Source organism: Microtus pennsylvanicus, chromosome 11 (genome assembly GCF_037038515.1).
Source record: "Microtus pennsylvanicus isolate mMicPen1 chromosome 11, mMicPen1.hap1, whole genome shotgun sequence".
Classification (NCBI taxonomy): Eukaryota; Metazoa; Chordata; class Mammalia; order Rodentia; family Cricetidae; genus Microtus; species Microtus pennsylvanicus.
This window is the reverse complement of record NC_134589.1, coordinates 74,943,657-74,969,472: the sequence shown is the minus strand read 5'-3', so window position 1 is coordinate 74,969,472 and position 25,816 is coordinate 74,943,657. Positions and strand designations below refer to the sequence as shown.

The 25,816-nt window shown below is 47.4% G+C and overlaps 1 protein-coding gene across 1 annotated transcript in view; it reads left to right on the top strand.

The window, feature by feature from the left end:
* The window catches only part of Adam19 (ADAM metallopeptidase domain 19), an 85,945-nt gene that overhangs the window by 7,627 nt on the left and 52,502 nt on the right, over positions 1-25,816 (top strand). The window contains exon 3 of the mRNA XM_075992855.1: positions 591-661. Coding sequence (XP_075848970.1) covers positions 591-661 — 71 coding nt within the window. The remainder of the gene's footprint in view (positions 1-590; positions 662-25,816) is intronic.

Genomic DNA, 25,816 nt, shown 5'->3' with positions numbered 1-25,816 from the left:
ACACACACACACACACAAATATATATAAAAGAACTCACCCAGTAGAAGGCCCTTCAGTATTTTTTTTTAAAGATGATAGCTAATATGATATTGAGAGCTTCTTTTGAACTAGGCACATTCTTTACATTCATTTTCTCATCTGGTCCTTAAGGATCCTTGTAATGTTGGTTACTAACACCTCAGGTGAGGAAAGAGGAGACAGAGAAGTAGGGAGGCTTGGTGACATGTCCAGGTTCACAGGAGCACAGATGTCAGCCTATGCATCAACCCTGGGTCTGACCCTCCAGGTAATTTACTTCTGAGCATCAGGTCTCTCCGTGGGAGCCTTCAACAGACTGCATATGCACCTGCTCAGCCTTGAACCTCAGCTTGAGTTTCTCTCCTTTGTTTCTTAGGGGAAAGCAGATGGGGGAAGATCTGAGTTGTTTGGGGACTGAGGTCACTTCAAGCTTAGGCTGGAAAGGCTAATGACCTTTCCTCGCGGGCTTCCGGAGGATCCCTCTGCTGGCGCGGCGTCAGATCTGGTACTGGGCCCTGGGAGCCTCGGTCCCTGCTTCCAGGAACTGACATCCTTTCATCGTTGTTTTTAGCATCCACTCACAGCGGAGCTCAGGGTCACGGCGGAAGGGCAAGAACTGATCCTGGACCTGGAGAAGAACGAGTAAGTGAACGGCTCCCTTCTTTTGTCACTCACCCTCAACGCCAGTCTGATGCAGGTGTCACAGATGGGAAGGAAGAAGTTTAGTGGCCTGGTCCCCAAGTTCTCCATCCTTGGTCCCTTTGTGGGGCATCGTGCCAAGACACAGCTTTCCCTTGGTCTCTTGGTCGCTGGGAGATTGCTGGGCTGCTTCACATCCTGCCTGGATTTCCTTAGGCTGTGTTTCCGGTGCTTCTTGGAGTTCACTGCAGGCGTGTGTGTGTGTGTGTGTGTGTGTGTGTGTGTGTGTGTGTGTGTGTGTTTAAGGGCGGGAAGGGACTGGAAGCAGCTGCTGTCCTTGCTCCAGCCAGGACAAGGCAGGAAGTGAAGGCGATTAGAGGAAGACGGGGAGAAGCAGCAGGCTGGGCAGGGATTTGGCACCTCTGACCCTGATTCTTTCATCTATCCAAGATTCTGCTGAGAAGTGCATTGCCCAAAGCCTCCTGCCTTCCACGGGTCCAGCTTTTCCCTAACCTCATTCATGCAGGGCGGTGGCCTGGTTCAGAAAAATCTCCACATTGATTTGTCTTCCGGCATAACCGTCTTGATTCATGGATGAGGGGGATGAATGGCCGGCGCTGCCTGGCTGTGTCCATCAATTGATTGCCCTTTTTTCCCTCAGCCCCACTCCACCTGGCCTCCTAGAGCGTTCTGTACTTGGCCAGGGACTCCGAGAGCCTTGATAGGTTCCCCCACCAATGGTCCCGCTTTCCTTGTCCACACAGACGCTGGAGATAAGGATGCTTGGCTTGGAGAGCTGCCCGTCCGCTCTTGGCAGCCTCCGAGACACCCTGGAAGCTGATGAGTAATGGAAGTCTTGCTGCCAAGAAAGGGCCAGAGCAAGGCCTTCCCCATCCTAAAGGGTGGGAATGGCTGCTTGGCCTGGGTAGAAAGGGAGAAGAAGGGTTTATTCCAAATTTGGGCTCTTTGGACACTGATAGAAAAGGACCAGGGGAGTCCCCAGTGTGGTGAAAGGGTAACTCACTGGTGCAGGGACAGGGGGCTTTGTGACACTACTCTTGGGGAGAGGTGAGGAAACATCTGCTTACCAGTGGTAGACCAAAGTAAGGATGCCGCCAAAATCCAACTCTGCAAACCAGTAATTTTTATTGAGGTTATGTACAGTAACAGGGGTGAGGGGTTACCTCCAGGCACAGATGTGACTCAGAAGACAGCAGCCTCACCGAGGTCTGCCCAACATGGGTAGCCGCTCATGAGAGCTGGAAGTCTGGAGTTCATTGCATGCTGCTTGCAGGCAGCTCACTCAGATGCTCTGAGCAGCATCCAGATGGCTAGGCGGGGCTGAGCCTTGGGAGGGAGCTAGTCCTTACTACTTATATACAGTTGAGGAGGGAGGGAACCTACCAATTCTGGTCAGTTTCAGGGACTTCCTGGAAGCCTCTAGTCGTTTACTTCTTCAGTTTAATGAACTTCCCAGCAGAATGGGATGTTTTCACCCCCTCTAGAGCAGGGGTTCTCAACCTTCCCAGTACTGCAATCCTATAATACAGTTCTTCATGTTGGGGTGACCCCAACCATACAATTATTTCATTGCTGCTTCATAACTGTAATTTTGCTACTGTTCAGAATCATCATACAAATATATGACACGCGGGGTATCCGTGGGGTATCTGATCTGTGACCCCCCCAAAATGGGGTCATGACCCACAGGTTGAGAACCACTGCTCTAGCGCAAGCACCCTATGTCTTAAAGAGCTGGGGTTTATCATGGAGGAAATTGCTACATAACACAGGGCTCGCTCTGTCCCCCTCTTCCCTCTGCCTCTGGGACCCTGGCTTTCAGCACACCAGGAAGATGAGCATAACCTCCATGTTGGGCCCCTGAGCCAAACCCGCGTTCTTCTGGGTTGCCAGAATGTTTCTCTCATTCTTCTCCCTGGGATACGCCTGGGTTCCTGGAGTGGGAAGTTCCTCCTTGCCCAGGGCTTCTCTTTGAATTTGACGCTGTGATCCAGGGCAGGCTCGCTTATTCTGGGTCTCTCTCAGGGATCTGCTTTGGTTCCTCACTACCTCTGCTCCTTGTCACCTGTTGTTACCCTTAACCTCCCTCCAGCTAGTGGAACTGATGATGCGGTCAGGGGCAGATCCCTAACCGGATCAGCCAAGCGGGGGATCCTCAGTCCTTGTCCTTTCCTTCTGTGTTGGGACTTCTGCAAAAGATCTCAAGAAGTTAGGCCAGGAAGACGTCTTAGAGGCCACGCACGGAATGCTGCAGTCTCCTGCACAGGTACAGAAACCTCAGCCCGGAAAGGGACAGGCGCTTGCCTAAAGTCTCTCAGCAAATGTGTGAAGCGGCTGAGAGGAAATCGGCTTGGATCTGAAGTTGTGACATTGACTCAGGGCCAGCTGCTGAGACGGAGACGAGGGTAGTCACAGCCACCTCGTGGGGCTGGTTGTGAGGGATGGATGCTGTGATCACATGAAATATCCGGTAGGGTGATTTTTTTAAAACTTCTTTTTAATTTGAGTGCGCATTGCGTGCGGTGTGCATACGCGCATGCGTGCCTAGGCTCAGCGGTCAGGGGATTGATTACCTCAGGTGTCACCCCTCAGGAACGCTGCCTACCTCATTTTCAAACAAGATCTCTCATTGGCCTGGAGTTTACTCCAGTCTGGGTAGCCAACAAGTCCCAGGGATCTGCCTGTATCTCTAGGATTACTAGGACCCATTTCCATGCCTGGCTTTTAATGTGGTTTCTAGGATTGAGCTCAGGAAAGCAAAGTTTTACTGAGCAGGCCCCTGTTGTGGCTTTTAGTACCCTTGCTGAAGCGCTGGGGATTTCTCACAGGTGTGCCCTGCTGTATGGGCCTGGCCAGCAACTCCCGGGGAGGCCTGAGGGTCTAGATACAGTTCCTGGCCCCTGTGAGTTCTGGAGCCCGGAGACCTGACTGGGATGGAAGCAGCAAAGCCAAGGCCTGTGACCTCACCAGGTGTCCCTGGGGAAGGACTTCCTGCTATTTTCATCCAAATGGGGCTTTTTGTTTGTGCACACGTGTTACGAGCTGACTGGACTCCAAGTGCACACAACTTCCTGGTGAGTTTATTTCCCCAAGCCGGCCCATTCAGAGCCGCCAGCCTAGATTCAAAACAGCTCTGCCGCAAGGAGACGGCTTTTTTCCCCCTGAGTTTTCAAGTTACTATGTTAACAGTTCTTTCTTGCAGTGGCGTCTAGGGAATCTAGGCCCTGAGCTCAGGAACTTCCCAAGCCCTGTGTTCCTTGACCCTCTTGGTAGATTCCTTTGCTCTTCCAACCTGTGGTCACCTGTGATGCTCCGTGAACCGTGTAGGTGCTGGGGGATGGAACTGTGGGAAGAAGAGTTCTACCAGCGTAGCGGGAGGGAAAACGACCAGTGAACAGTTAGTGTACAGTGTATCTGACGGGAAGAACCGTGTACAGGAAGCAAAACACTGGGGGCTCAGGAAGAGCAGGGGGTGGGAGGGAGCAGCTGTTGATAAACAGTATTCAGGAATGACCTTGGGGAATTGGAGTGGCGACCTGAAGGAGGGAAACAGGAGCCGGTTTTCAGGAGGGAATAATCAAGTTCAGAGGTCCTGGAGATGGTGACGATTTCAGCATCCCCCACACGTTGGATGCTTTGGCCTCCCAGGAGCCATGGGCAAGGGCTTCTGGGATGATGGTGAGCAGGAGGATATTGAAATTTGTTTTTCATCACTCCGAGGTGTCTGGCTTTTTCCCATCAAATCAAAGTCCTGCTGCTAATGCACAGCCCGAAATAGCAATGAGCAGGCCTTTAATGGAATTCACACATGGAGAGATCATTGCCAAGAATGGTGAGGACCGAGGAGCAGGGGGAGGGGCCGGGAGATAGGACGTGGCAGACTGAACTTCAGCAGAGTTAGCAAGAAGCCTGGGCAGCATTTTCTCCACTTCAAAGCAGCTCAGGTTAAGTTGGTGCCCTCCCCGTGACTGGTCACAGCGCCCTTTCTGCGCGGCACTGGCAAAAAAAGAAATGACCCCCGTGAGAAAATGAGCACTTGGCTTCGCGTTGGGTCTTGCGTTCAGATGCTGGCTCTACCACTTAACAACTACGTGGTGTCTTTAAGCCTCGGTCCCTTCACCCAGTCCTGTAATCACCGTCCTGTCTCACAGAGCCACGAGGAGGCTGGGGTGCTGTGGTGGGCATAAAGGACCTAATTCGGTGTCTAGCTTGCATTGCACACTCAGTAAAGGACAGCTGTTATTATTTCTTGCTCCACCGTTTGAAAATGGCACAACTGGAACATGCTCATTGTGAAACACACAGCAGTGCCAAGTCAGTAAAGCGGTGAAGGCCTCCTGCTCACAAGGAGAGCTCACTGCTGCCTGGTGGGGATTTTCTAGACCCCTCTGTGCCTAGAAGAACATGGATCTTGTCATGTGCAGTCCCAGGGAAGGAGATACACAGACTCCTGGGGTAGCTGGAGGAGAAAAGAAAATTCTAAAAGAATATTTATTTTGATTGTATGTTCGTGGGTGTTTTGCCTGCATGTATGCGTGAGCACCATGTGTATGCATGGTATCCTCCTCGATGGTGTCACATTCCCTGGAAGGGAGTTACAGACAGTTGTGAGCTGCCATGTGGGTGCTAGGATTTGAACCTGGGTCCTCTGGAAGAGCAGCCAGTGCTTTTAACCTCTGAGCCATATTTCCAGCCCTGAGAAAAGAGATTTTACTCTAGAAACAGTTCTTTTTTTACAGTAACATTTTTCTATACACCTGACTGCCATGAAAACTATGCTACTCTGTATCAGGAAAGCATTGTGATATTATTTACGATATCTAATATTTACATATCTAAACTAAAATATCTAATATTTACACGCTGCATAATTTGTTGGGAGGCAGTCACTTGTGACACACACAGCCACTCAGGGGGATGCTGTGGAGTTGGCGGACACACCTGCCCGCCCTCCGCAGCCTCAGCTTTCTCTTGTATAAAATGGGATTTTTGTCTGAGTCGGGCTTCAAGAGTCTTCTTGTATTACCTATTTAAAGGGCACTGTGTACGTGGAAACAGGAAGTTCCTGCTTCAGGAGGTCCCCCTGCCCCCCACAGAGGTCAGCAGGATGTTGAGAAGCCTTGCCTCAAACCGTGTCCTTGAAGTTGGGGTGAACTGTTAGCTTAGGACTCACTGGTTAAAGCAGCAGAAAGAGCAGGAGGGCAATTACAGGGTAGAAATTACAGGCTACTGTTCACAGCCTGTAATTTGGTGGCATGCATCCATAATATTTTTTCCCTGTGACTTACCCCCTGTTCAAAGACAGCCATTAACCCAGGGACTGTGTTTGGCAAACCTTACGAGCTACACAATTAGATGGACTCTTAGGAAACACACTTCTCTAGGGAGCTGTGCGCCCTCTTCTCTCTTGGTTGCTTTTTCTAAGAGAGGGTCCACTGACCTGTTCACCCCAAGACCGAGTGAGCCCGGGGGCAAAATCACTGTATGACAAGGTCACCTTCAAGAAGAGCAAGTACTTAACTCAGTTCCTTGAGTGCTGGCCTAACGCGCTTGAGGCCCCGAATTCCATTTCTAGCAGGATATAGATTGACCGTGGTTGTGCCTGTGTATAATCCCAACGTGCCAAAGGTGAAGGAGGGCCGGTCAGCAGTTCAAGGTCGTCCTTGACTACACCGAGTTTGAGGCTCTCTGAGCTAAAGGAGACCCTGTCTCAAAAACAAACAAAAGAAGCAATGTGCCAGCCCATCCTTGACCTTACCTCCACTAGTTCCCTGAGTGTACTTGAGTGTACTTTAGAACTCTTCTCTCTTGAGTATACCCTCCCACCTTGAGTTCAAACCATAGGGACACTTAGATTTGGTCTCAAGAAGGGAGTGGCAGTTGGGCAGTGGTGGCATAGGCCTTTAATCCCAGCACTTGGGAGGCATGGATCTCTGAGAGTTTGAGGCCAGCCTCATCTACAGAGCTAGTTCCAGGATAGCCAGTGCTACCTAGTAAAAGCCCGTTGCAAAAAAGCCAACACAACACAGCAACAACAATGAACAAAGAGCGACGTCCTTTGATCCCAAGGGTACAAGGCTCATCAAAAACAACAGATATTTGTGTTATTCTGTGCTGTCATTATTAATGGACAACTTGGGCACTTAGAGCTTTGGGAGTTTAAATACCCTTAAATACCCCCATAGCTTTGCACGGGTGAGAGTTTTAATTTAGGGGCCTTATTATCCATTGTGACTTTTGACAGTACGTTTTCTTCACAGTTCAGATATCATAGGGAAGGAGATTAACTTTGTCTCTGTCACCTAGAAAATGAAGTCACTCGGCATTGTTCTGTTTTCCTGTTTCTTTTCTTCCTTCCTTCCTTTCTATTTTTTTTTTTAAAGGCTGGGTCTTACTCGATAACCAGGATGTCACCAAACTCATGGCAATCCTCTGGCCTCTGCTTCCTGAGAAATGATATTGCAAGCGTGAGCCACCGCCACACCAGCCAACAGCCATTCATTGCCAGTTTTCTCATTGTCTTCCTTTCCCCTCGCTCTGGTTGGATGATATAAAGAAACAGGAGTGGCCAATCATCAGGCAGAGGGCTTTCGTCACCAGACAACTCTCTCATTCCCACACTTTTCTTACATGGAGTTCTAGAAATATTGAGCTAATTCAAACAAGAGCCAAGCATAGTGTTCCTGCCAAAGTGCTCCATCCCAGTGTCTTCTCACACCAGGGACAGTCTTTGAATCTGACACAGGGTAAAGGACACCTCTCTTTGGCCCTCTCTGATCAGAAATTTCATTGATTATTTGGAAAATTCAATCCTGGGTCAATGAGACGCTGGGAAAGGTTTAGCCGGTGTCCCAGTGCCCTTAGCATAGCGGGCTTTGCCGAGTTGCATTTAAATGAATTGCAGACATATGGATTACATTTCTCTTAAAATACACATGGCCCAAGAAATTAAAGGATCCCCCACTTTAACCAAGTATTTGGCAGATCTCAAGTAGTCAAAATGTTTTCGCAAAGCCTGCATGCAGCTGGGCTCCCGGTTCCCTGCAGTTAATCCTGCGAGACTTGGTGCCAAGGAAGCAGCTGGATGGATGGGTGGGGAGGACAGAATTTGACGAGAGCTGCCTGTGGGTATCTGAGAATTTTTGCAGACATTTTTTTGAGGGTGGGAAATACGAAGAATAGAACCAGACTGACTCCATCCAAGAAAATGAATACGTGAGTGCATAAGAATTCTGAGTGCTGGGTTAGGTGCCTTGCCCTGGAATGACCTGGAAGTTCAGGGATGTAGTTTCCCACTGCAGCTCGCAGACAGATTTGTTTCGCTTTACAGTTCCAATGTTGTGCAGAACAAGTGGAGAATGTCTGATAGAATGTCTGTGCACGTCAGAGTCTCAACTACACTGTGCACAAGCCGGCTGTGTAATCGTCACGGACTTGAGGCGTATGTCTCTTTCAAGTTCGTGTATTGAAATCCTAACCCCTTATGGTGAGGTGTTAGGTAGGCGCTAGGTAGGCATGATTTTGTGAGGTGATTGGGCCAGACAATCTCTGCGTTCATAACTTGGGTCAGGTGGCCTTCCAAGGGTCCCCAGGGAGTTAGAATGCTTGTGTGTGTGTTGCTGGGAATTAAACTTAGAGCCTCTCATGCCAGGCTCTCTCTCTCTCTCTCTCTCTCTCTCTCTCTCTCTCTCTCTCTCTCTCTGTGTGTGTGTGTGTGTGTGTGCACTACTAGGAATTGAACTTAGAGTCTCACATGCCAGGCTCTCTCTCTCTCTCTCTCTCTCTCTCTCTCTCTCTCTCTCTCTCTCTCTCTCTGTGTGTGTGTGTGTGTGTGTGTGCACTACTAGGAATTGAACTTAGAGTCTCACATGCCAGGCTCGCACTCTCTCTCTCTCTCTCTCTCTCTCTCTCTCTCTCTCTCTCTCTGTGTGTGTGTGTGTGTGTGTGCACTACTAGGAATTGAACTTAGAGTCTCACATGCCAGGCTCTCTCTCTCTCTCTCTCTCTCTCTCTCTCTCTCTCTCTCTCTCTGTGCACTACTAGGAACTGGACTTAGAGTCTCACATGCCAGGCTCTCTCTCTCTCTCTCTCTCTCTCTCTCTCTCTCTCTCTCTCTCTCTCTCTCTGTGCACTACTAGGAACTGAACTTAGAGTCTCACATGCCAGGCTCTCTCTCTCTCTCTCTCTCTCTCTCTCTCTGTGTGTGTGTGTGTGTGTGTGCACTACTAGGAACTGAACTTAGAGTCTCACATGCCAGGCTCTCTCTCTCTCTCTCTCTCTCTCTCTCTCTCTCTCTCTCTCTCTCTCTCTCTCTCTCTCTCTCTCTCTCTGTGTGTGTGTGTGTGTGTGTGTGCACTACTAGGAACTGAACTTAGAGTCTCACATGCCAGGCTCTCTCTCTCTCTCTCTCTCTCTCTCTCTCTCTCTCTCTCTCTCTCTCTCTCTGTGTGTGTGTGTGTGTGCACTACTAGGAACTGAACTTAGAGTCTCACATGCCAGGCTAGTTTTCAGCTACTGAGCTGTGCCTTCAGTCTTCTTTTTTACTATTTCTTTTGAGAAAGGATTTTGTACTAAGTTGTCCAGAATGTCCTTCATTGACTGATGCTCCTACATCAGCCTCTACCTGGGCATCCATGCCTGTGTCTACCACTTCCTCCTAGCACATACTTTCTGAGAATCCTGATGATGCAAGGCATTGCCAGTGAGAAACTGACAAGAACAAAACATCTTGAGAAAGCCGTGTGGTTGTTGCTTATCAGTCTTGCCTAAGTTCCGTGACAACCTCTCTGACGGCCTCTCTGCTGGAGAATAGAGGGATGAAGATCACTAGGAGTAATCACCAGTGTTGCAGATGCCTGCATAAGAGGCCCCGTCTGCAGCCTTTACATAGCTGCTCAATGCCACCACCTCAGTCACTGTTTGACTATAGGGACCTGTGTTAGTCTGTTTGCAGAAGGGGTTCCTGAAATAGTCTAATTCTTTCAAGGTCACCTAGGTGAGAGGCAAAGAGATAGATGTGAGCCTGTCTGTCTATCAGTAAGTCTGTGGGTCTTTCCTACCTGCCTGCCCACCTGTCTGCCCGTCTCTCTTCCTCTTTGTGTGTAGAGATACATGTTTGTGCACATTCACGTGGTGAGTGTAGAATCCATAGGTCAGTCACGGGTGTCATTCCTCTGGGCATCTTGGTTTGTTTGTTTTGTTTTGTTTTTCTGAGGCAAGGCCTGTGTTCTGCAGCTCACCAAGTAGGCCAGGCTGGCCAGAGAGCCCCAGGATTCCACCTGCCTCTATTTCCCCAGCACTGGGATTGCAAACTTGTGCCCCTGCCCCCATGTGTGGCTGTTCAAAACATGGTTTCTGGGGACTGAACTCAGGTCTTCATGCTTGTCCAGCAAACTCTTGACTGGTTCAACTGTCCCCTGTACCCTATGATCCAAACCTCTTAACCAAGGAATTATTTTGTCTTTCCTGGCTTGGTATGCTTTGAACTCTTCTTGGTGGATATGAACACACCACTTTTACCGTGTCTTTCCACTTTCCTTCTGGGTCAGTTACTGTTCCATTGCCATGATGAAACACCATGACAGAGGCAACTTTTAAAAAGAGGCATTTAAAGCCAGGAAGTCTCGAAAAACCAGAGAGAGAGAGAGAGAAAGAGAGAGAGAGAGAGAGAGAGAGAGAGAGAGAGAGAGAGAGAGAAAGAGACAGAGTGAGAGGAGAGAGATTGATTTAATTGGGAGCTTGCTTACGGCTTCCAAGGGTTAGTCCATAATCATCATGGCTGGCATTGACTTGGCAGCTGGGCAGGTAATGTGTTGGAGCAGTAGATGACAACTCTCATCTGATCCCCAGGCAGCTAGCAGAGACAGTGAGCCAGGGCAACACAGGGTCTGGTGAGGGCGTTTGAAACCTCAAAGCCCACCCCAGGGACACGCTCCTCCAACAAGACCACATTTTTCTGGGATTAAAGGTGTACGCCACCACCGCCCGGCCTCCAGTTTATTTTCTTAAATGTGATGGCTGCAAACTCCCCGTGCCTTGATTTCTCTACCATGATGGATGCACCCCTTGTACTGTGAGCTAGAATAAAATCTTTTCTCCCTCCAGTTGCTTTTCTAAGGGTATTTTTGTCATAGTAACAAGAAGAGACATTAAGACAAGGTGTAAGCTTTACCAAGTCTTGTAACCTTTGCAGAGTCTCACTTTCCTTATCCACAGCATGGAGCTAATAGCGGTGGCTATGCATAGAATTCAGAAACATGATGGCCCCTAAGGAACTCTCAGAGCCTGGCGTGCTGTGAGAGGGCAATAAATAGCCGCTATTGTTTGTATTTTGCAGGGTCAGAAAAACAGTGCAGAATGATGTAAGAGGGAATTCCCCAGAGTTGATTCCTCAATGTAACAAGAGTTGACCTTAAAGCTCGCTGCCCCCGGGAGGAAACTCACTTCTGTTCTCCCGTCATGCCCAGTTTGACCTAACTATATCTCAAACATGCAATGCAACAGTTGTGTCCTGTGTAGGCCCAACTGTACCTTTCTCTGGGCCTGTAGAATCAGTCTGGAGGACCTCACGGTGAGGCCTGAACCTACCTGATAAGGCGGCTGGGATTGGTTTTCCAGTTCCGGCTCTGTCTCTTCCTTGGGCCCTCAGCCAGGGCTGCCTGCATAGCCAGGAAGGATGTGCACCTCGTCTTTTGTCTCCAGCTTATTTCTTCTGGCTGCCCTTCATTGGGAGCCAGGGAAAACTGAATGGGAGGAAGCTGTCAACTGCCCGGTGGCCTCACATGGACCCTTGCAGAGCTCAGGGAAACTGGGGACTTGGGAGAAGTTGGAGGCTGTTCTGGACTCTGGGGGTCCCTTTATCACCAGGCTATCAACCTTAAGAGAACAACAAAGAGCCCAGGGTCTGAGCACTTACCGTGAACTTCGTGTTTGACATAGATTTGTTTAACTCTGTGTATTTACCCAAATGGAGTCCTACTGGGCCCTTGAGTTTATGACCTATATCATTTCACTTGGAAATACAACATGGGGATTATCAAAACAATTGATGTTGTTTTTAGGCCAAAGCTATATAACTATTAAAGTTTTGGGGTTTTTTAAAAATGAGATCATACTTAAAGTATGATTTCGTACTTTAAAGTTATTTGTTGTTCTGGCTAGTTTGTGTGTCAACTTAGTAAAAACTAGAGTTACGGGAAGGGGGAAGCTTAGCTGAAAAATTATCTCCATCAGATTGGCCTGTGGAGCATTTTATTGATTAATAATTGATGTGAGAGGACCCAGCCCTCTATGGGCAGCGCCATCCCTGATAGGCAGTCCTGGGTTGTATCAGAAAGCAAACTGAGCAAGCCATGAGGAACGAGCCAGTGAGCACATTCCACTAGGTTCTATGCTGCTGTTCCTGTCTCTAGGTTCCTGTCTGAAGTTCATTCCTTGACTTCCCTTTGTAGGTACTCTAGGTGGAAGCTGAAATTAACCCTTTCCTCCCGGGTTGCTTTTGTTTATGGTCTTGATCACAGCAGTTAGGTAGCAAACCAAGACATATGTCATCAGGAGTTTTCCACATTAACCCATTTGTAGTGGTGTGTGTGTGTATGCATGAGCATGTGTGTTCTACAATTGGTATGTGTTGTGTGTGTAGTAGTGCAGGTATATGTATGGGTGCATGAATCCATGTATATAAATAAGAAGGCCCAAGCAGGATGTTGAGTGCTGTCTTCTGTCTTACACTTTATAGAATGTTAGGGTTTCTATTGCTGTGAAGAGACACCATGACCATGGCAATTCTTATAAAGGAAAACATTTAATTGGGGTGGCTTATATTTTCAGAGTCCATTATTTTATCATCATGGTGGGGCATGGTGGCATATAGGTAGACATTGTTGCTAGAGAAGGAGCTAAGGGTTTTAATCTTGATCTGCGGGGAACAGGAAGTGAACTGTGACATTGGGAATTGCTTGAACATAGGACACCTCAAAGTTCCCGCCCCCACAGTGACTCACTTCCTCTAAGAAGGCTACACTTTCTCCAACAAAGTCATACCTTCAAATTGTGCCATTCCCTTTGGGGGGCATTTTCTTTCAAACATAGCATCTTTCTTTTGTTTCTAAACTAGAAGGATTTGGGGTGCTATCTTTTATTATCTTCCTAGGGTCTCTGACTGCACTGGAAGCTTGCTGTTCAGGCTAGGCTGGCTGGTCAGGAAGTTCTTTCTCTTTTCTACCTACAATGTTGGGTTTGCAGGCATGCATATCTCTGCTAGGCTTTCTGCATGGGTGCTAAGGATTTGAACTCAGGTCCTCATGTTTGCAGTTAGCCAGTGATGTAACCCACTAACTACCTACCCAGCCCTATTTTATTCTTTTTAATAAAGACATAAGATTCCATAGTGATTATGGTGGATCAAAACTTTGTTTTTCTATTAAGGAAGAATCAAATCTCTGATTTCTTGTTACTACAAGTAATGCTACAGTAATAGGCGTGTGAAGACTTTAAGTATTTGGTAGATGTTTCTATAGGATTGATAACTATCAACAGATTTTTTAAGATCACGTGGTAGTTATGTTTAAATTTTCTCTAAAAATTTGATAAATCATACTTTTCCATCCATTGCTATCTCCCCGAGGGCTGTAGCATTTCACTTGTGTATGGTTGAGTGTGAGAGTATATTAGGAATATGTTTTCATATGCACTTATGATCATTTAAAATGTTTTTATGATATACTGACCAAATATATCACAGTGACCTTGTCTTTTAAAATTGAATATTAGTTTTTGAGAGTTTACTCATTTATTTTTATTTTATTTGCATGTGATCGTTGACCTGAATTCATGTCTGAATACCATGTGTGTGTAGTGCCTAGAGAGCCCAGGAAGAACCAGTGAGCAGTGTTGCAGAGTGTATTGAGTTGTTATCTGCCCACATCCTTACGTTGGAGCCTGGGTTCCCGGTTACTTGCAGTAATCTTATTTGGAAGTTGAGTCATAGATGTATTTCGTCAAGATGAATAGGGTGGACTCCTAAGGCCGTGTGGCCAGATTCCTTGGAGGAAAGGGAGTCAGGACACAGACATGCTCATGAAAAAATGCCATGCAAAGAACTGAGTTCCAGTGCCATAAGGCAAAACCAGGATGGGAATTGCTCCCCCCCCCTTAATGGTAACAGCTATTAGAGGGAACATGGGCCTTAGAACCCCAGACTATGATAATAAACTTCTGGTTTTTGAGCCACTTAATTTGTGATGCCTCGCTGAGTCAGTCCTTCCTGCTGCTTTCCATGTAAGTCTATAAGTCACAGACCTCAACCTGCTCTTTCTAGATTTGCCTAATCTGGGTGATTCATATCAGATTATTCGAAAATAGGTCCTTCTCTTCCTCTCTCTTTCCCCTGCTCCTCTGGCCTGCTCTCCTCCTTCCTTTTTTCTTTCCACCTCTCCCCCCTCCATCTATTCCTACCCATCCCTCCAACACAGTTTCTCATGCAGCCTGGGCTGGGCTCACTATGTAGCCAAAGCTAACCATGAACTCTGGATCTTCCTTGCCGCCACCTCCCAAGTGCTAGAACTACAAGGATGTACCATCCCATCTAGCCTCTGTGCTCTTTTCTCATTGGGTCTTACACTTAGCTCATTGTTTTTGAGGTTTATACATGGTGTGGCATGTTTTAGTGTTTTTAAAATTGCTGTATATATATTACATCATACACACACACATGCACACACACCACCTTATAAGGAATGACCCATTTATCTCTCAGTTAATTACATTTCCCCATTGAACCTCGGCTAACTTTCTGCTCTTTGATGACCTTTGATTTCAGGGACTCTTGATTGAGTACCTCTGTATGTAGTCCTATGCCAGGGACTATGAGGGATGTGAACAGATATCTTTGCTCTGTTCTCGGGGGACAATAACAAAGCAGAGTTGAGTAAAATGTTGAAAAAGCAAGAGGAGAGAGACAGCACTCTGTCTGTGATGGGGTCCTAGGAAGCTTCCCTGAGAGGTTATTTGGAGCTCAGTCTTTGAGGATGACATAGGGAGACAGGATGAATGGATGAACAAGGGAGGAATTCAGACCTAGAAGATACTGTATAAATATTTGGTCTAGATCAAGGCGAACTCAAATCTTGGTCATCTCTTTGGAATCCAGCATTCCTGAGTGGCCTCATTGTTTGAGATAGCTCATTAGTGATGTGTGAAGGTTGATCTCCTTCCACATCTGGGCTTCCAGAGGATTCCGGTGATAGACAACAGCTCAGTATTTCATTCTTCCACTTTTGCCTTTGAGTTGGGTTCTGTTGCCTCTAACAAAATATACAGCTGGGAAAGCAGGAGAGACTTCTAGGAGTATGCTTGAAGATCAATCATTTGACATTTGTGTTCTTTGAATGGGAAGTGCTCCCCCCCTCCGCCATCTTTGCCAAGTAAAGAGAAATGTGGATTGGTCCCAGGGTGTGGCTATGTATCCGTGGAGTCTGTGGATTATGAGGGGCTGAGCACAGGCTAAAATAGTGTCCTCCTAGCTTGGGTGGTGGGGTGCATATGGAGGTACGGGCAGAGCATTGTAAGTCCCACCATCTACTTCCTTTTCTCCCACCTCCAAAAACATGGCTAAACTCAAATACCCATGCTACACTCCTTGGATATTCGAGGCTGTTTTCTCCCTTTTCGACTTTCTGGTTGGGCAGTGGATCATGACTGTTCTGGGGGGGGAGCCAGAACCTGGACTGATATTGTCTGAGAATCTACATTTTATCCAGGATGTATTTTGATTTTAAGGAAGTAAGCTTCATGAGAGATCCTGAATACTAACTAAATGGTCTCTGGGTTTGGGGGGGGGTGCCCAAACTCATACTCAGCTAAGAGTGAATGTCAGCTTAGAGACCTGTCTTTTCTAGTGGGAGTCACTAGGGGTCCAAGCTGAATGTAGACTACTAATTGAGAATTAACCAATATCCCTGCTCCATTCCCCCCTCTGGGTATGTTATCAATATCCCTGCTCCGTTTTTCTCTCTTTCTCTGTGTGTGTGTGTGTGTGTGCATGCGTGCACACACATGCTAGTGGATAGACTTGGCTATTGGGTCTTCAAGTGCTACCCACCTTTTTGAAATTTTAATTGTTTTTGAGACAGGGGCATCTCACCATCCTGGAGTTCCCCAGGCATCTGGCCAGTGTGCCCCAGAATTTTCCTGTCTTTGCCTCCCCAGCACTGGGATTAAAGACTCTGCACCATTGCAGCCAGCTTTTTAAAGATGTGTGTTCTGGGGATGGAAGTCAGATGTTTGTGTTTGCCTGCTGACACTTTATCTCCAGAGCCATCTCCTCAGCCGTCATTAAGAATTCTTCCTTTTGTCTTGCCTTCTCTCCTGTCACTCAGCAAACCTAGCGAGTGTCAACTGTGTGGCTGGTGTTCTTGGGATTAGCAAGAACAGTCCCTGCCACCAAGGGGCTTTGTGTCTAGTGGAGAAGACACTTAAGCGGTTATAGTAGAACAAGGTGGGCCGCTAGCGTGGAGAAAGCAGAGGGTGCGGTAGAACTGTGCTAGCTCAGGGTATCGGAGGCTTCCAGGAATGGCAAATAAAGGAGTATGGTGTGGTCTAGTCTGCTCAGTGATGGTTAAGTGTGTGCCGCTAGCCCTTGTAAGAGAAACAACAGTCCGAGGACCAGTTGGAAGAGGTGAAGATACCCTCTGTGATTAGGACAGAACAGGAGGAAGGAAATGAAGACAGGCCCAGGGCTGGGGGTGGGGGTGGTCTAGGAATGAGTCTCTGCAGGGTCCTGCAGGCTTTTTTATCTTGAGAGCAGTGGGAAGTAATAATAAGGAGCAGTTAGGACAACTCCAAGTAATGTTAGGTCTGCTATGGGGACATGGAGAGAGGAGGATGGGTTGCTGAGAGATTTGTAAGGATGGAGTCATGGAGATGGGGAGATATGACAACTACGGGCTGAAAGAGGACGTGGATGAATGCAGGGATCATCTCGTGATTTTCAGCTTGAGTAATAGGTAGGACAATGGTGTCATGTCCCTTGAGTTTATGCTCTATAGGCCATGTTCTTATTCAACCCTGTATAGGCCATGTTCTTATTCAAATTTTGGTTTTTTCATTAGATAAAGGTAATGATCGCTAGTCTCCACCATGTGTCTCTGCACACGGAGAGGCCAGAGATACATAGAGTTATGTGTCTTTCTCCATTGTTCATTGCTACCTTGCTCCTAAAGACAGGGTCTCTCCAAGATGGGAGCTCACTGGTGGTCTAAACTGGCTGGCCAGCAAGCTTCCATGCATCCTTCTGTGTCCTGGTCTCCCAGCAGTGAATGCTGGGGACTTGAACTAAGGCCCTCAGGCTTGCACAGCAAGCCCTTTAGCTACTGTGCCATCTCCCCAGCCCTTCCTCTCCTAAAATTCTAAGTACTTCACTTCTCAGGAGCAGGGGAGTCTCTGCCTCTACCTATCCAGCAGCAGAAAGTTCACTTGGGGACCTCTCTGGGGTCTCAGATTAGCTTTAGTAGCAAACAATTATACCATTGAATGGGTTGTGCTTGGCTAGGCTCTTCTCAGCTTCTTGACCAAGCTGGGTCTTTTCAGGTCTTTATGACTCAAAGACTTAAGGCTGTTTTCCAGTCACTTGCATGTCCCCCCATGTTTTCCTGCTCCTCCCCCGAGGGGGGGTATGTTTGTAGAAAACTGGCCTGGGCCTCATAGTCTCCTCTTGCATCAGCCTCCCTTGAGAGAGGTCCAGATGGGCCAAGTGGCTATAATGGCCGCATTATATCAAGCATGTTTTTTTTTTCTAAAACCTTCTTTCTGGAGAAGGGGATTCTGGAAAAAAGGATTCCTTTGGAGGGATAAAGGAAAGGGTGATCTAAGCTTGGGAGGGCTACAGGGGCCCTGTTTCTGAAGCTTTATTGCTTGACTTAACCAAATCCTAGATTTAGGGTTTACACACGAATGCAAAAGTCAGCGTAGATTCTTAGGTGTGTGATGTGCAAATGTGTCCAGAAGAGTGGAGCCAGGGACTTTGACTGCCTTGGCGGGTTACTTAGTCTAGGGTTTGTAACCCGCCTGGCAGTCCATGTTCCCGGCATCTGGGCCAGCCTTACCTTCAGCACCCACACAATCACACACAGGAATGCACATGCACATATATGTACTCTTCCCTGATAATTTTATATACAGCTTATTAGAGGAAACTGGAAACTGGCAATTTTAAGAAGGAAGGAGGGTGGGTTGTGACGTGGGGACGGACCTTCTGGGGACTTACTGGTAAAACCTGTCTTCACGTGCTCCATCAGTTCTTCACGGGTTGCTAAGGGTCCTCACTCAACTGTTTTCTGGTGCCTTCATGACTCACCTCCTCTGAGCTTCATCCTGGAAGAGGCAGGTCCCCATAGGGTAGGGAAATGATACCTGCCTTTGAGGACAGAGTCTCAATCCCCTAGCACAATGCCCGGCACATGACTGGCCTTACACAATATTTGTGGTATGAGTGGGGTTGCAGTTATAGGATCCGGAATGCAGACGAGGTCCTGGAGTACAGCCAGGCACTTAAAAGTGTATGATGAAATCAGGACACGAGGAACACAGGCTTTCTACACCCTCTTACCCTGCCTGTGATACAGAACAGGAGCGAGACTGAGCGAACATCCTTCCTCTGCCCAATGCCTGACTTAACTACCACCAGTATTGCACATACTCTTGAATGTCGAGACTGCTGGATTTGGAGACAAATTAGAACGGCCATGTTGATACGTTGCTTTTACCTTTTCAGACCCTTTATCTATAAAAGGGGAAGACTTGAGCAGAGAGAGTAGGATGTAAAGACTGTTCTGTCGTGGTAGATTCATTGGCTTGCATACTTATTCTGTCCTATGCAAAAGTGTGTGGAAAGGATACAGAAAGGATATGGTTTGGGCAGGATCAGGGATGACAGACCCTTTGGGAGCTGACGCTGGATGGGGGTACTCTGATAGATCCAGGTGTCCCTTGACATGACATGGAGATGCCAGTCCTGGCTTGTGACCAAGTAAGAGCAAATGCCTTGACTGATTCCCAGTACCCCAGTCAGTAGTGCAGAGAGATAGGAGCTTCTTGCTAGAGCAAATTAGGTCACTGTCAGATGCTAGGCAGGTAGGGACAATGGTCTTCTGTGGTCCAGGAGGCCTTTCACGTTTTGATGCTATTCACTTATGTTCTGAGATGCTAAGAATCATGGGTCTTGCATACTTACAGAAGCAACCATCTTTGAGGAGGTAAGTTTGTGGTTCTCAGATGCTGCTCTGGTGTTTTTTTGTTTGTTTTTGTTTTGTTTTTTTCAGGGTCAGATACACCTGGTTTTCCCTTCTGCATGTCTTCAGAAGTTTGGTGATCTCTGGAAACTGCTCTCCTCCATTCCCCTGGGGCTCATTCTGAAAGCCCTTCTTCATAGTATGGCCGTCTAGTTTGCACCCCCCCCCCCCTTCTACTTCCCCCACACCCTGGTAATCCCCTGCCGGCCTCTGTGGTTTCTGCTAATCTGATGAACAACGACTGTGATTATTTACTAAATACCGGTTACCATACAGGCTGCTATCAGGGAATGGTTCTTGCTGTCTAGAATTTTGTATTTCTAAGAAAATTTAATTTCCCCGAAACCGTTCGTAACCAGCCAATTCCAGTAAGCGTCCAGGATGGGCTACGTAGGGTGTCTTATCGGTGAGCCATTTCCTGGGCCCCTCAGATCTCCTGCCAGCTAAACTTGCCTGATCCTGAAACAGCAGCAGCCCTGTCCTATTTGTACAGATGGATAGTTCTCATAGCCACAGCCAAGAGAGAGACAAGGAGAGGATTAAATAAAGATCCCATCAGCTGAAGGATAAATAGTCCTCACCCTGCCATCCATTGAGCACAGCATAGGAGCAGCACACAGGATCAAGAGCTACTGGTGTGTGTGTGTGTGTGTGGTCCTTAGAAACCAGAAGATACAACGAGAAGCTGCTGATGGAGAGGAGTGCTGCTTTAATGCCTTGTTTAGAGATGTCCTTAGTGGGAAGCTAAAGGCAGAATACCCATCATTTTGGCCTTTTGAGAGCTGGGCTGGTGAGTGGCACCATCTTGCTTTTAGGGTTGCTTTGGACATTGGTCCCCTAGCCAAGGGAGCCCTTGGGTGGGTGGAGGGCTCAGCTCTTTACCATGGGAGCAGCCTTCTAGGGCCCTTCTGCTTCCCCACAAAGGAATGTCTGTGCTTGTGCACCCCTGGACTTATCAGTGCCTTATTTGGCAGTGGGACTGCAAATCTGTTTCCATTCCTTTAGAGTCAGAGAAAGACCAAGCAGAGTGCTGGTTTGGAAAACTTGGTCCCGAAACAGCTCTAGCTGTCTTTTTCTTCTTAGTTTTTCCCTTCTGGAGAACCAAAATAAAAAAAAAAATTCATGTGAATTTTTGATTTTTGTCTATTCAAACTGTGAACTAGCAGAGGCCATTCCATTAGAACAACACTTCCTGATTTTCAGCAATACTTCCAGTGCCAGGGAGTCCTGGGCATTACTGCTTCCATTTAATGGAAATCCGGAGGCTGTGGCTATAGCTTGATGGTAGAGTGCTTGCCCAATGTCTGTAAAGCCCAGGCTTTCACCCCCAGCGTTGCAATCGATATATCCGCTACCTGAAACACTTCAGTCCCAAACATTTTGGATTAAAGATACTTAATGTGCCGGGCGGTGGTGGTGCAGCACTCAGGAGGCAGAGGCGGGCAGATATCTGTGAGTCTGAGGCCAGTCTGGTCTATAAGAGCTAGTTCCAGGACAGAGTTCCAAAGCCACAGAGAAACCCTTTCTCGAAACAACAACAACAACAACAACAACAAAAAGCCACCACCACCACCACCACCAACAAAACCCTTAATATATAGTGAAAAAGGATTGCTGAATTGCTGGTTAAACCGTAGGGGAAACAATAGCCTTTAGTGTAATCTTTTCTATTGAATGGGAATCTTTGCAATTCTATAGCCCCTCACTAAGCCTTTATAGGAGAACATCTATTTTACAGGGTTGTGTGAGAGCTACCCTAATTCACTGTAAGTAGTGTACTGAAGTTGGGACCTAGAGAAACTTGGCTGGGCCTCCTAGAGCCTGTGTCTTGACAGTCTCTCTCCTCCCTCAGAGTCCTGTGAGGTTAAAAGGACCCACAGTCATCCTTGCCTTGTTTCGTTTCTTGGAAGGGCAGTCCAGTACAGTTGGCACTCAATTCGAAACATTCAGGGTGTAGATGAGGTGTGTGCAGTCATCTCCCTTCAGACCACATAGCTATGAATACAGCTGGACACACTTGTAGACAAGATCCTATTGTAGTGTCTAAAGCAGGGATACCCTTGGTTCCTTTGTCGTGGGCTGGTGTCATTGTTAGATTTTTTTTTAACCCACACTTAAAACATTACCTATTTTTATGTTTTTTTTTTTTTTTTTTAGGGTTTCTCTGTGTAGCCTTGGATGTCCTGGAACTCGCTCTGTAGACCAGGCTGACCTCATACTCAGAGACCCGCCTGGCTCTGCCTCCTGAGTGCAGGGATTAAAGGCCGGCTTGTTTTTAGATTTTCGTGGTGGAGATGAATAGAAGACTAGGAAGGAAACTCAGAAAAATGTCAAAAGTTAAAGTGAACCTAGCGGAGCAGGATCGTTCCCAGAGCATGAAAAAGCATCACCTGGCAAAACTATTAAAGACAGATTTCTTATTAGTCCCTTAGAGAATCTAATTCTCAGCGGGTCCCGGTGGGTTCTGGGGCTTCATATTTTCGTTTTCGCAGTCTTTCTTGGTGTGGTAGAGTGATTCGGCCGGATTAAGAGTGTGGGGGAAAAGAAAAGACAGCCACGTGACTAACTTGGCCAGGATGAGGGCCAACCCCCACCCCAGGCCAAGCTATAGCGGGTAGCGAGTCTGCCGTGGGGAAAAGCGAATCTGAGAATCTGCGACCCCATGTGTCCAGACACTTGGATAGTCTCAGAAGGATGAAATAGACCAGGGGGGAGGGGCAGCAGTAAAAATAGCCTGGGAAGGAGCAGAGAAACGTTTGTTCGTGCCGAGCACAGGGGAAGGGGTTGTTTTTCCAAGGTGGCTTGAAGCTGTTACCACTTTGTACCGGTTTGCTTTATCTGATGGTGGAGGAGGGTGGGCTGTGCAGAGGAAGACGCAGGGTGGTAGATTCATCCGGAGCTCCGAGCTCTTCGCTCCAGAGAGGGGGGTTTTAGCTACTCTGAAACTCCTGTTAATATATACTTCTGCAAGCGTGCCGGTGGGCCTTGGAAGGCCACAAACCTTAGAAAAGGCTATATGCTTTGGGTCTTGGCTGCTCTAATGGTTTTAGGTTGCCAAGGTGGATGCTGTTCTTCCCAGGAGAGTGCCTGGGGGTGGTGAGGAGGGTGCAGTTTAATTTCTTAGATTGGCTTCAGGAGATTCAGGGTGTTTTTATTTTTTTTTTTTAAAAAAACTTTTTATTGATTCCTTGTGGACCTACCTCACATTTTTTTTTAAAAACGAATTATTTATTTTTTCTCGTGTGTATGAGTATTTGCCTGCATGTATTATATGTTCGCAATCTGCATGCCTGGTGCCTGGAGAGGCCAGACCAGGGTGTCTGATCCCCTGGAACTGGAGTAATGGGTGTGAGCCACCATGTAGGTCCTGAGGAACCTAGCCTGGGTCTTCTGCAAAGAGCAGGAAGTGATTTTAAGCACGGAGCCATCTCTACAGCCCCACGATGGAGGTTTTGTTTAGGGACTTTGGGGTTGAGTGACTAGGGTTTGGCCCCTGTTTAGGGCTGCAGTACCATGTGCTATATGATGACTAAGACGTGACGGAGACCCTTCTGCTGCTCTCTGCCTACCCATAGGCTCCTTAGTGCAGAAATGGACAGGACTGGAGGCAAGAAAGTAGGATAGAAATGGTGGCTCTCGCAAAGCCCTTCGGGGAGAGAGGAGGGTGGGAAACTTGGATAGGCTCCCCCCTCATCCTGGATCTCCATCACACACAAGTTGTTTCCTGAAAACCCTACCGCATGCCAGTGGTAAGAGACAGCTTCCTGCCACCGTGCTGCGCCAGCCCCCTCTCAGAGAGATGAGAGAAAGATGTAGTTTGAGAAGGGACAGCTGGCCACTTAGCATCCATGCATCTGGTCTCCTCTCTGGGAAAATAACAGCAAGTTTTGTTCTGAGCACAGTGCTGGGATCCTCCTGCCTGGGCGCATGGACATATTCAACCTTCTCTTGGGGCCAGTGGAGAGTCGTTGAAAGCAGTACTTTGCCCCCATTGGTAAAAGTGGACAGATGGTGGTGAAACATGACCCCTTTGCTTCTAGAAGGAGGGACCTTCTTGATCTACATCCATAGCCCATGTAGGGGAAGGGTTATTTGGATAGAACTAGCTCAGCTTGTGCCTAGTTTACCCCATGGCTCTTCTGCAGACATTTGTATCCAAGTTGCCTTGGTCACGACACGCTATATAACCTCAGGGCCACTATCGTTATCATAACTGTTGATATACAAGTTGTAAGCAGCGGTTTGGTTTTATGTTTTCGTCTCAGAGGCTCAGAGCAACAGACTGCTCAAAGAGTCTGGCTTTCAGATGTGGGTTGAAATCTAGCTCCACCAACATTGTGGCCACTTTGAGTTTCCTGGCTTCTGGTCTGCAAAGCAGGAACGGTAAGAGTCCCTACCTCTCAGGTGTGCTGTGAAGGGGCAGAAACAGCAGAGCCTAGCGGTTAAGTGGGCAGGGAGTAACCTCGTCAGTTTGCATCAATCCAGGATGCGGTGGAGGCAAGAAGGAGAGGGGGCTTGGACGTTCAGATGTGTATACACATTTCTGAGGTTTTTTCAGAAACTTGTGGTTTAGGGTGTTGGTTCTAGGCTTGTTCTTGCATCGGGATCACCTGTGGGGAGGAGTTGTAAGACAGAAGGCTGGGCCCCAGCCTCAGTTTCTTTTTGACGCCATAGGTCTGGGGTGTGACCCCATATTCTTTGCATTTTACATTTTGCACATGGTGGATGCTTGGGTCTTTCTCTGTTGCTTTCTGCCTTATTTTTTGAGACAGGATCTCACTGAGTTTCTAGCTTATTGATTTCTGTTAGATTGGCTGGCCTGCAGATTCCAGGAATCCTGTCTCTGCCTTTGCAACTCTGGGTTTAGCAGACACAGGCTGCTACACTGGGTTGTTCTTACTTAATTGCTGGGAATCAGGTCCTTGCCTTTATGCAGGGAGCCTGTTACCTCCTGAGCCATCTCCCCAGCTCCTAACTTGCATTTTTTTAAGTAGACTTTGTTTAGAAATGGTGGTTAGGTAGCCATGGGAACAAGCTGTACCCTCCAGATTTGGATTCTAGAGACAGGATGAAGCCAGTAGGTGCTGGGTACAGCGAGGTCATTTTAAATTCAGGGTGAGAATTTTACCTATGAAAGGACTTGAGGTCAGAGCGGGTAGCTTCAGGAGCTCCCAGTCTCTGGAAGTTTCTCTTGTTGAACGGCTATCTGGTAGATTCTTATACTAGGTAGGAGGGCCATTTGTTCATTAATTCATTAATTTACTCATTTATTTGTTCAGGATAGATGTGTATTGCCTGTTTTGGAAGCTAGTTGGAGCTTTTAAAGACAACCATGGTCCCTGCTTTCAAGGGAGTATGTAGTCTGGTGAGAATCTGCTTTATATTCTCAGGTAATTTAAATATTGAGACTCCAAGAGTCCTACGCCGAGGAGGACAACCCCCAACTAAGCTGCAGAAAAGTCATCTCCTATGAATATGTGGATACCTAAGAGGCTCGTTTTGGGTTATTCTCTTTGGCTCATCCCCCACCCTCACCCCTTTTGGCTCATTTTAATGTTGCCAGATACGTGATTTTCCCCATTAAGACACAGAATAAGCTTAGAGTGTATTTACCTCAAACACATTTCCTCTGGGAAAATTTACATCTCTCCACTGGCACCCAGGATACGCCATTAAACTCTGAACTTCTGACCAGCCCCATTATGCCGCCTGGGGAAACAACCCAGGAAATGGAGCACAGGGATGAGCTAATTGCTTTCCATCATCTCTCCTAAGTGACATATGGAGCGAATCAATCACTGAGGAGAGTTAGAGAAAGAAAGACACAGGAAAATCCAGTCATTTTTTCTGGGTCCTTCTATCATAAGCCTTGCTAAAAGCAATAGGGAGGCACCAGGGAATGTGGCTTAACGGCTGAGAATACTGGCCTGTCACTCATGAGGACTGGGCTCAGTCTTCAGCACTTATAAATCGGGGCACGTTATCACCCATCCGCCCTGTAATTCCCAGCACTTGGGAGGTAGCGACAGGAGGATGGTAACTTCAAGGCTCGTCTTTGGCTGCATAATGAGTTCATTGCCAGCTTGGGCTACAGACGCTGTTTCCAGAAATTAGGCTAAAATAAAAGCAATGGTGATAATCATTGTTTTCTACCCAGCTCCACTCTGCCGTGCTTGGTGTTCAGCTTGCTACCTGTATCGTTATATGGTTTGATTGAGTAGGTTTATTGCCCTCATTCTTGGGAAGAGGAAGCCAAGGAGAGGGACCGTAAGCTGCTAGTGGTTGTAGAGACAGCAGTGGTCAGAGCTGGAATCGAGGCCTCTGTCTTTCAGATCCCAGCCCATGCCCCAAGCCCCTGGCAGGCTGAACTACTCAGAATTTTGTCCACAGTTAACTATATCGTCCGTTGAGTAAACTTGCAAGTGCTGGGAAGACACAAGCTTGGGAGACTTAACTATTGAATTCCCTCCCACCGTGACTGACTCTGCTCTGAATCTTCTGGATGCTACACAGAAAAAGAGCTTGAACAGTCCTCTGGGCCAGCTGAGTTTTGGGTTTTTCTGGTTTTACACATGCCTCTTGGGTTTCTCTGCTTCTCTTCAAACCTGAATGCTAATTCTTGAGTCATCTGCCTTCTGACTGCATCCTGGGGTAGGAAGAGTCCGGCTTCGACTTTGGAGCCATGTCCCTTCCCCTGGGAAGTGTCACCTTTTCCAAAATCTAATGTCTCTGCGGACTTCATTGACTGTTCTTTTTGGCCTCAACCTGTGTTTTCTTCTAAAGGAGTTTTGAATTAAGTTTCCTGTTTTCAAAATATTTGATAAGTATTTTTTTAATTGCAGCAATATGT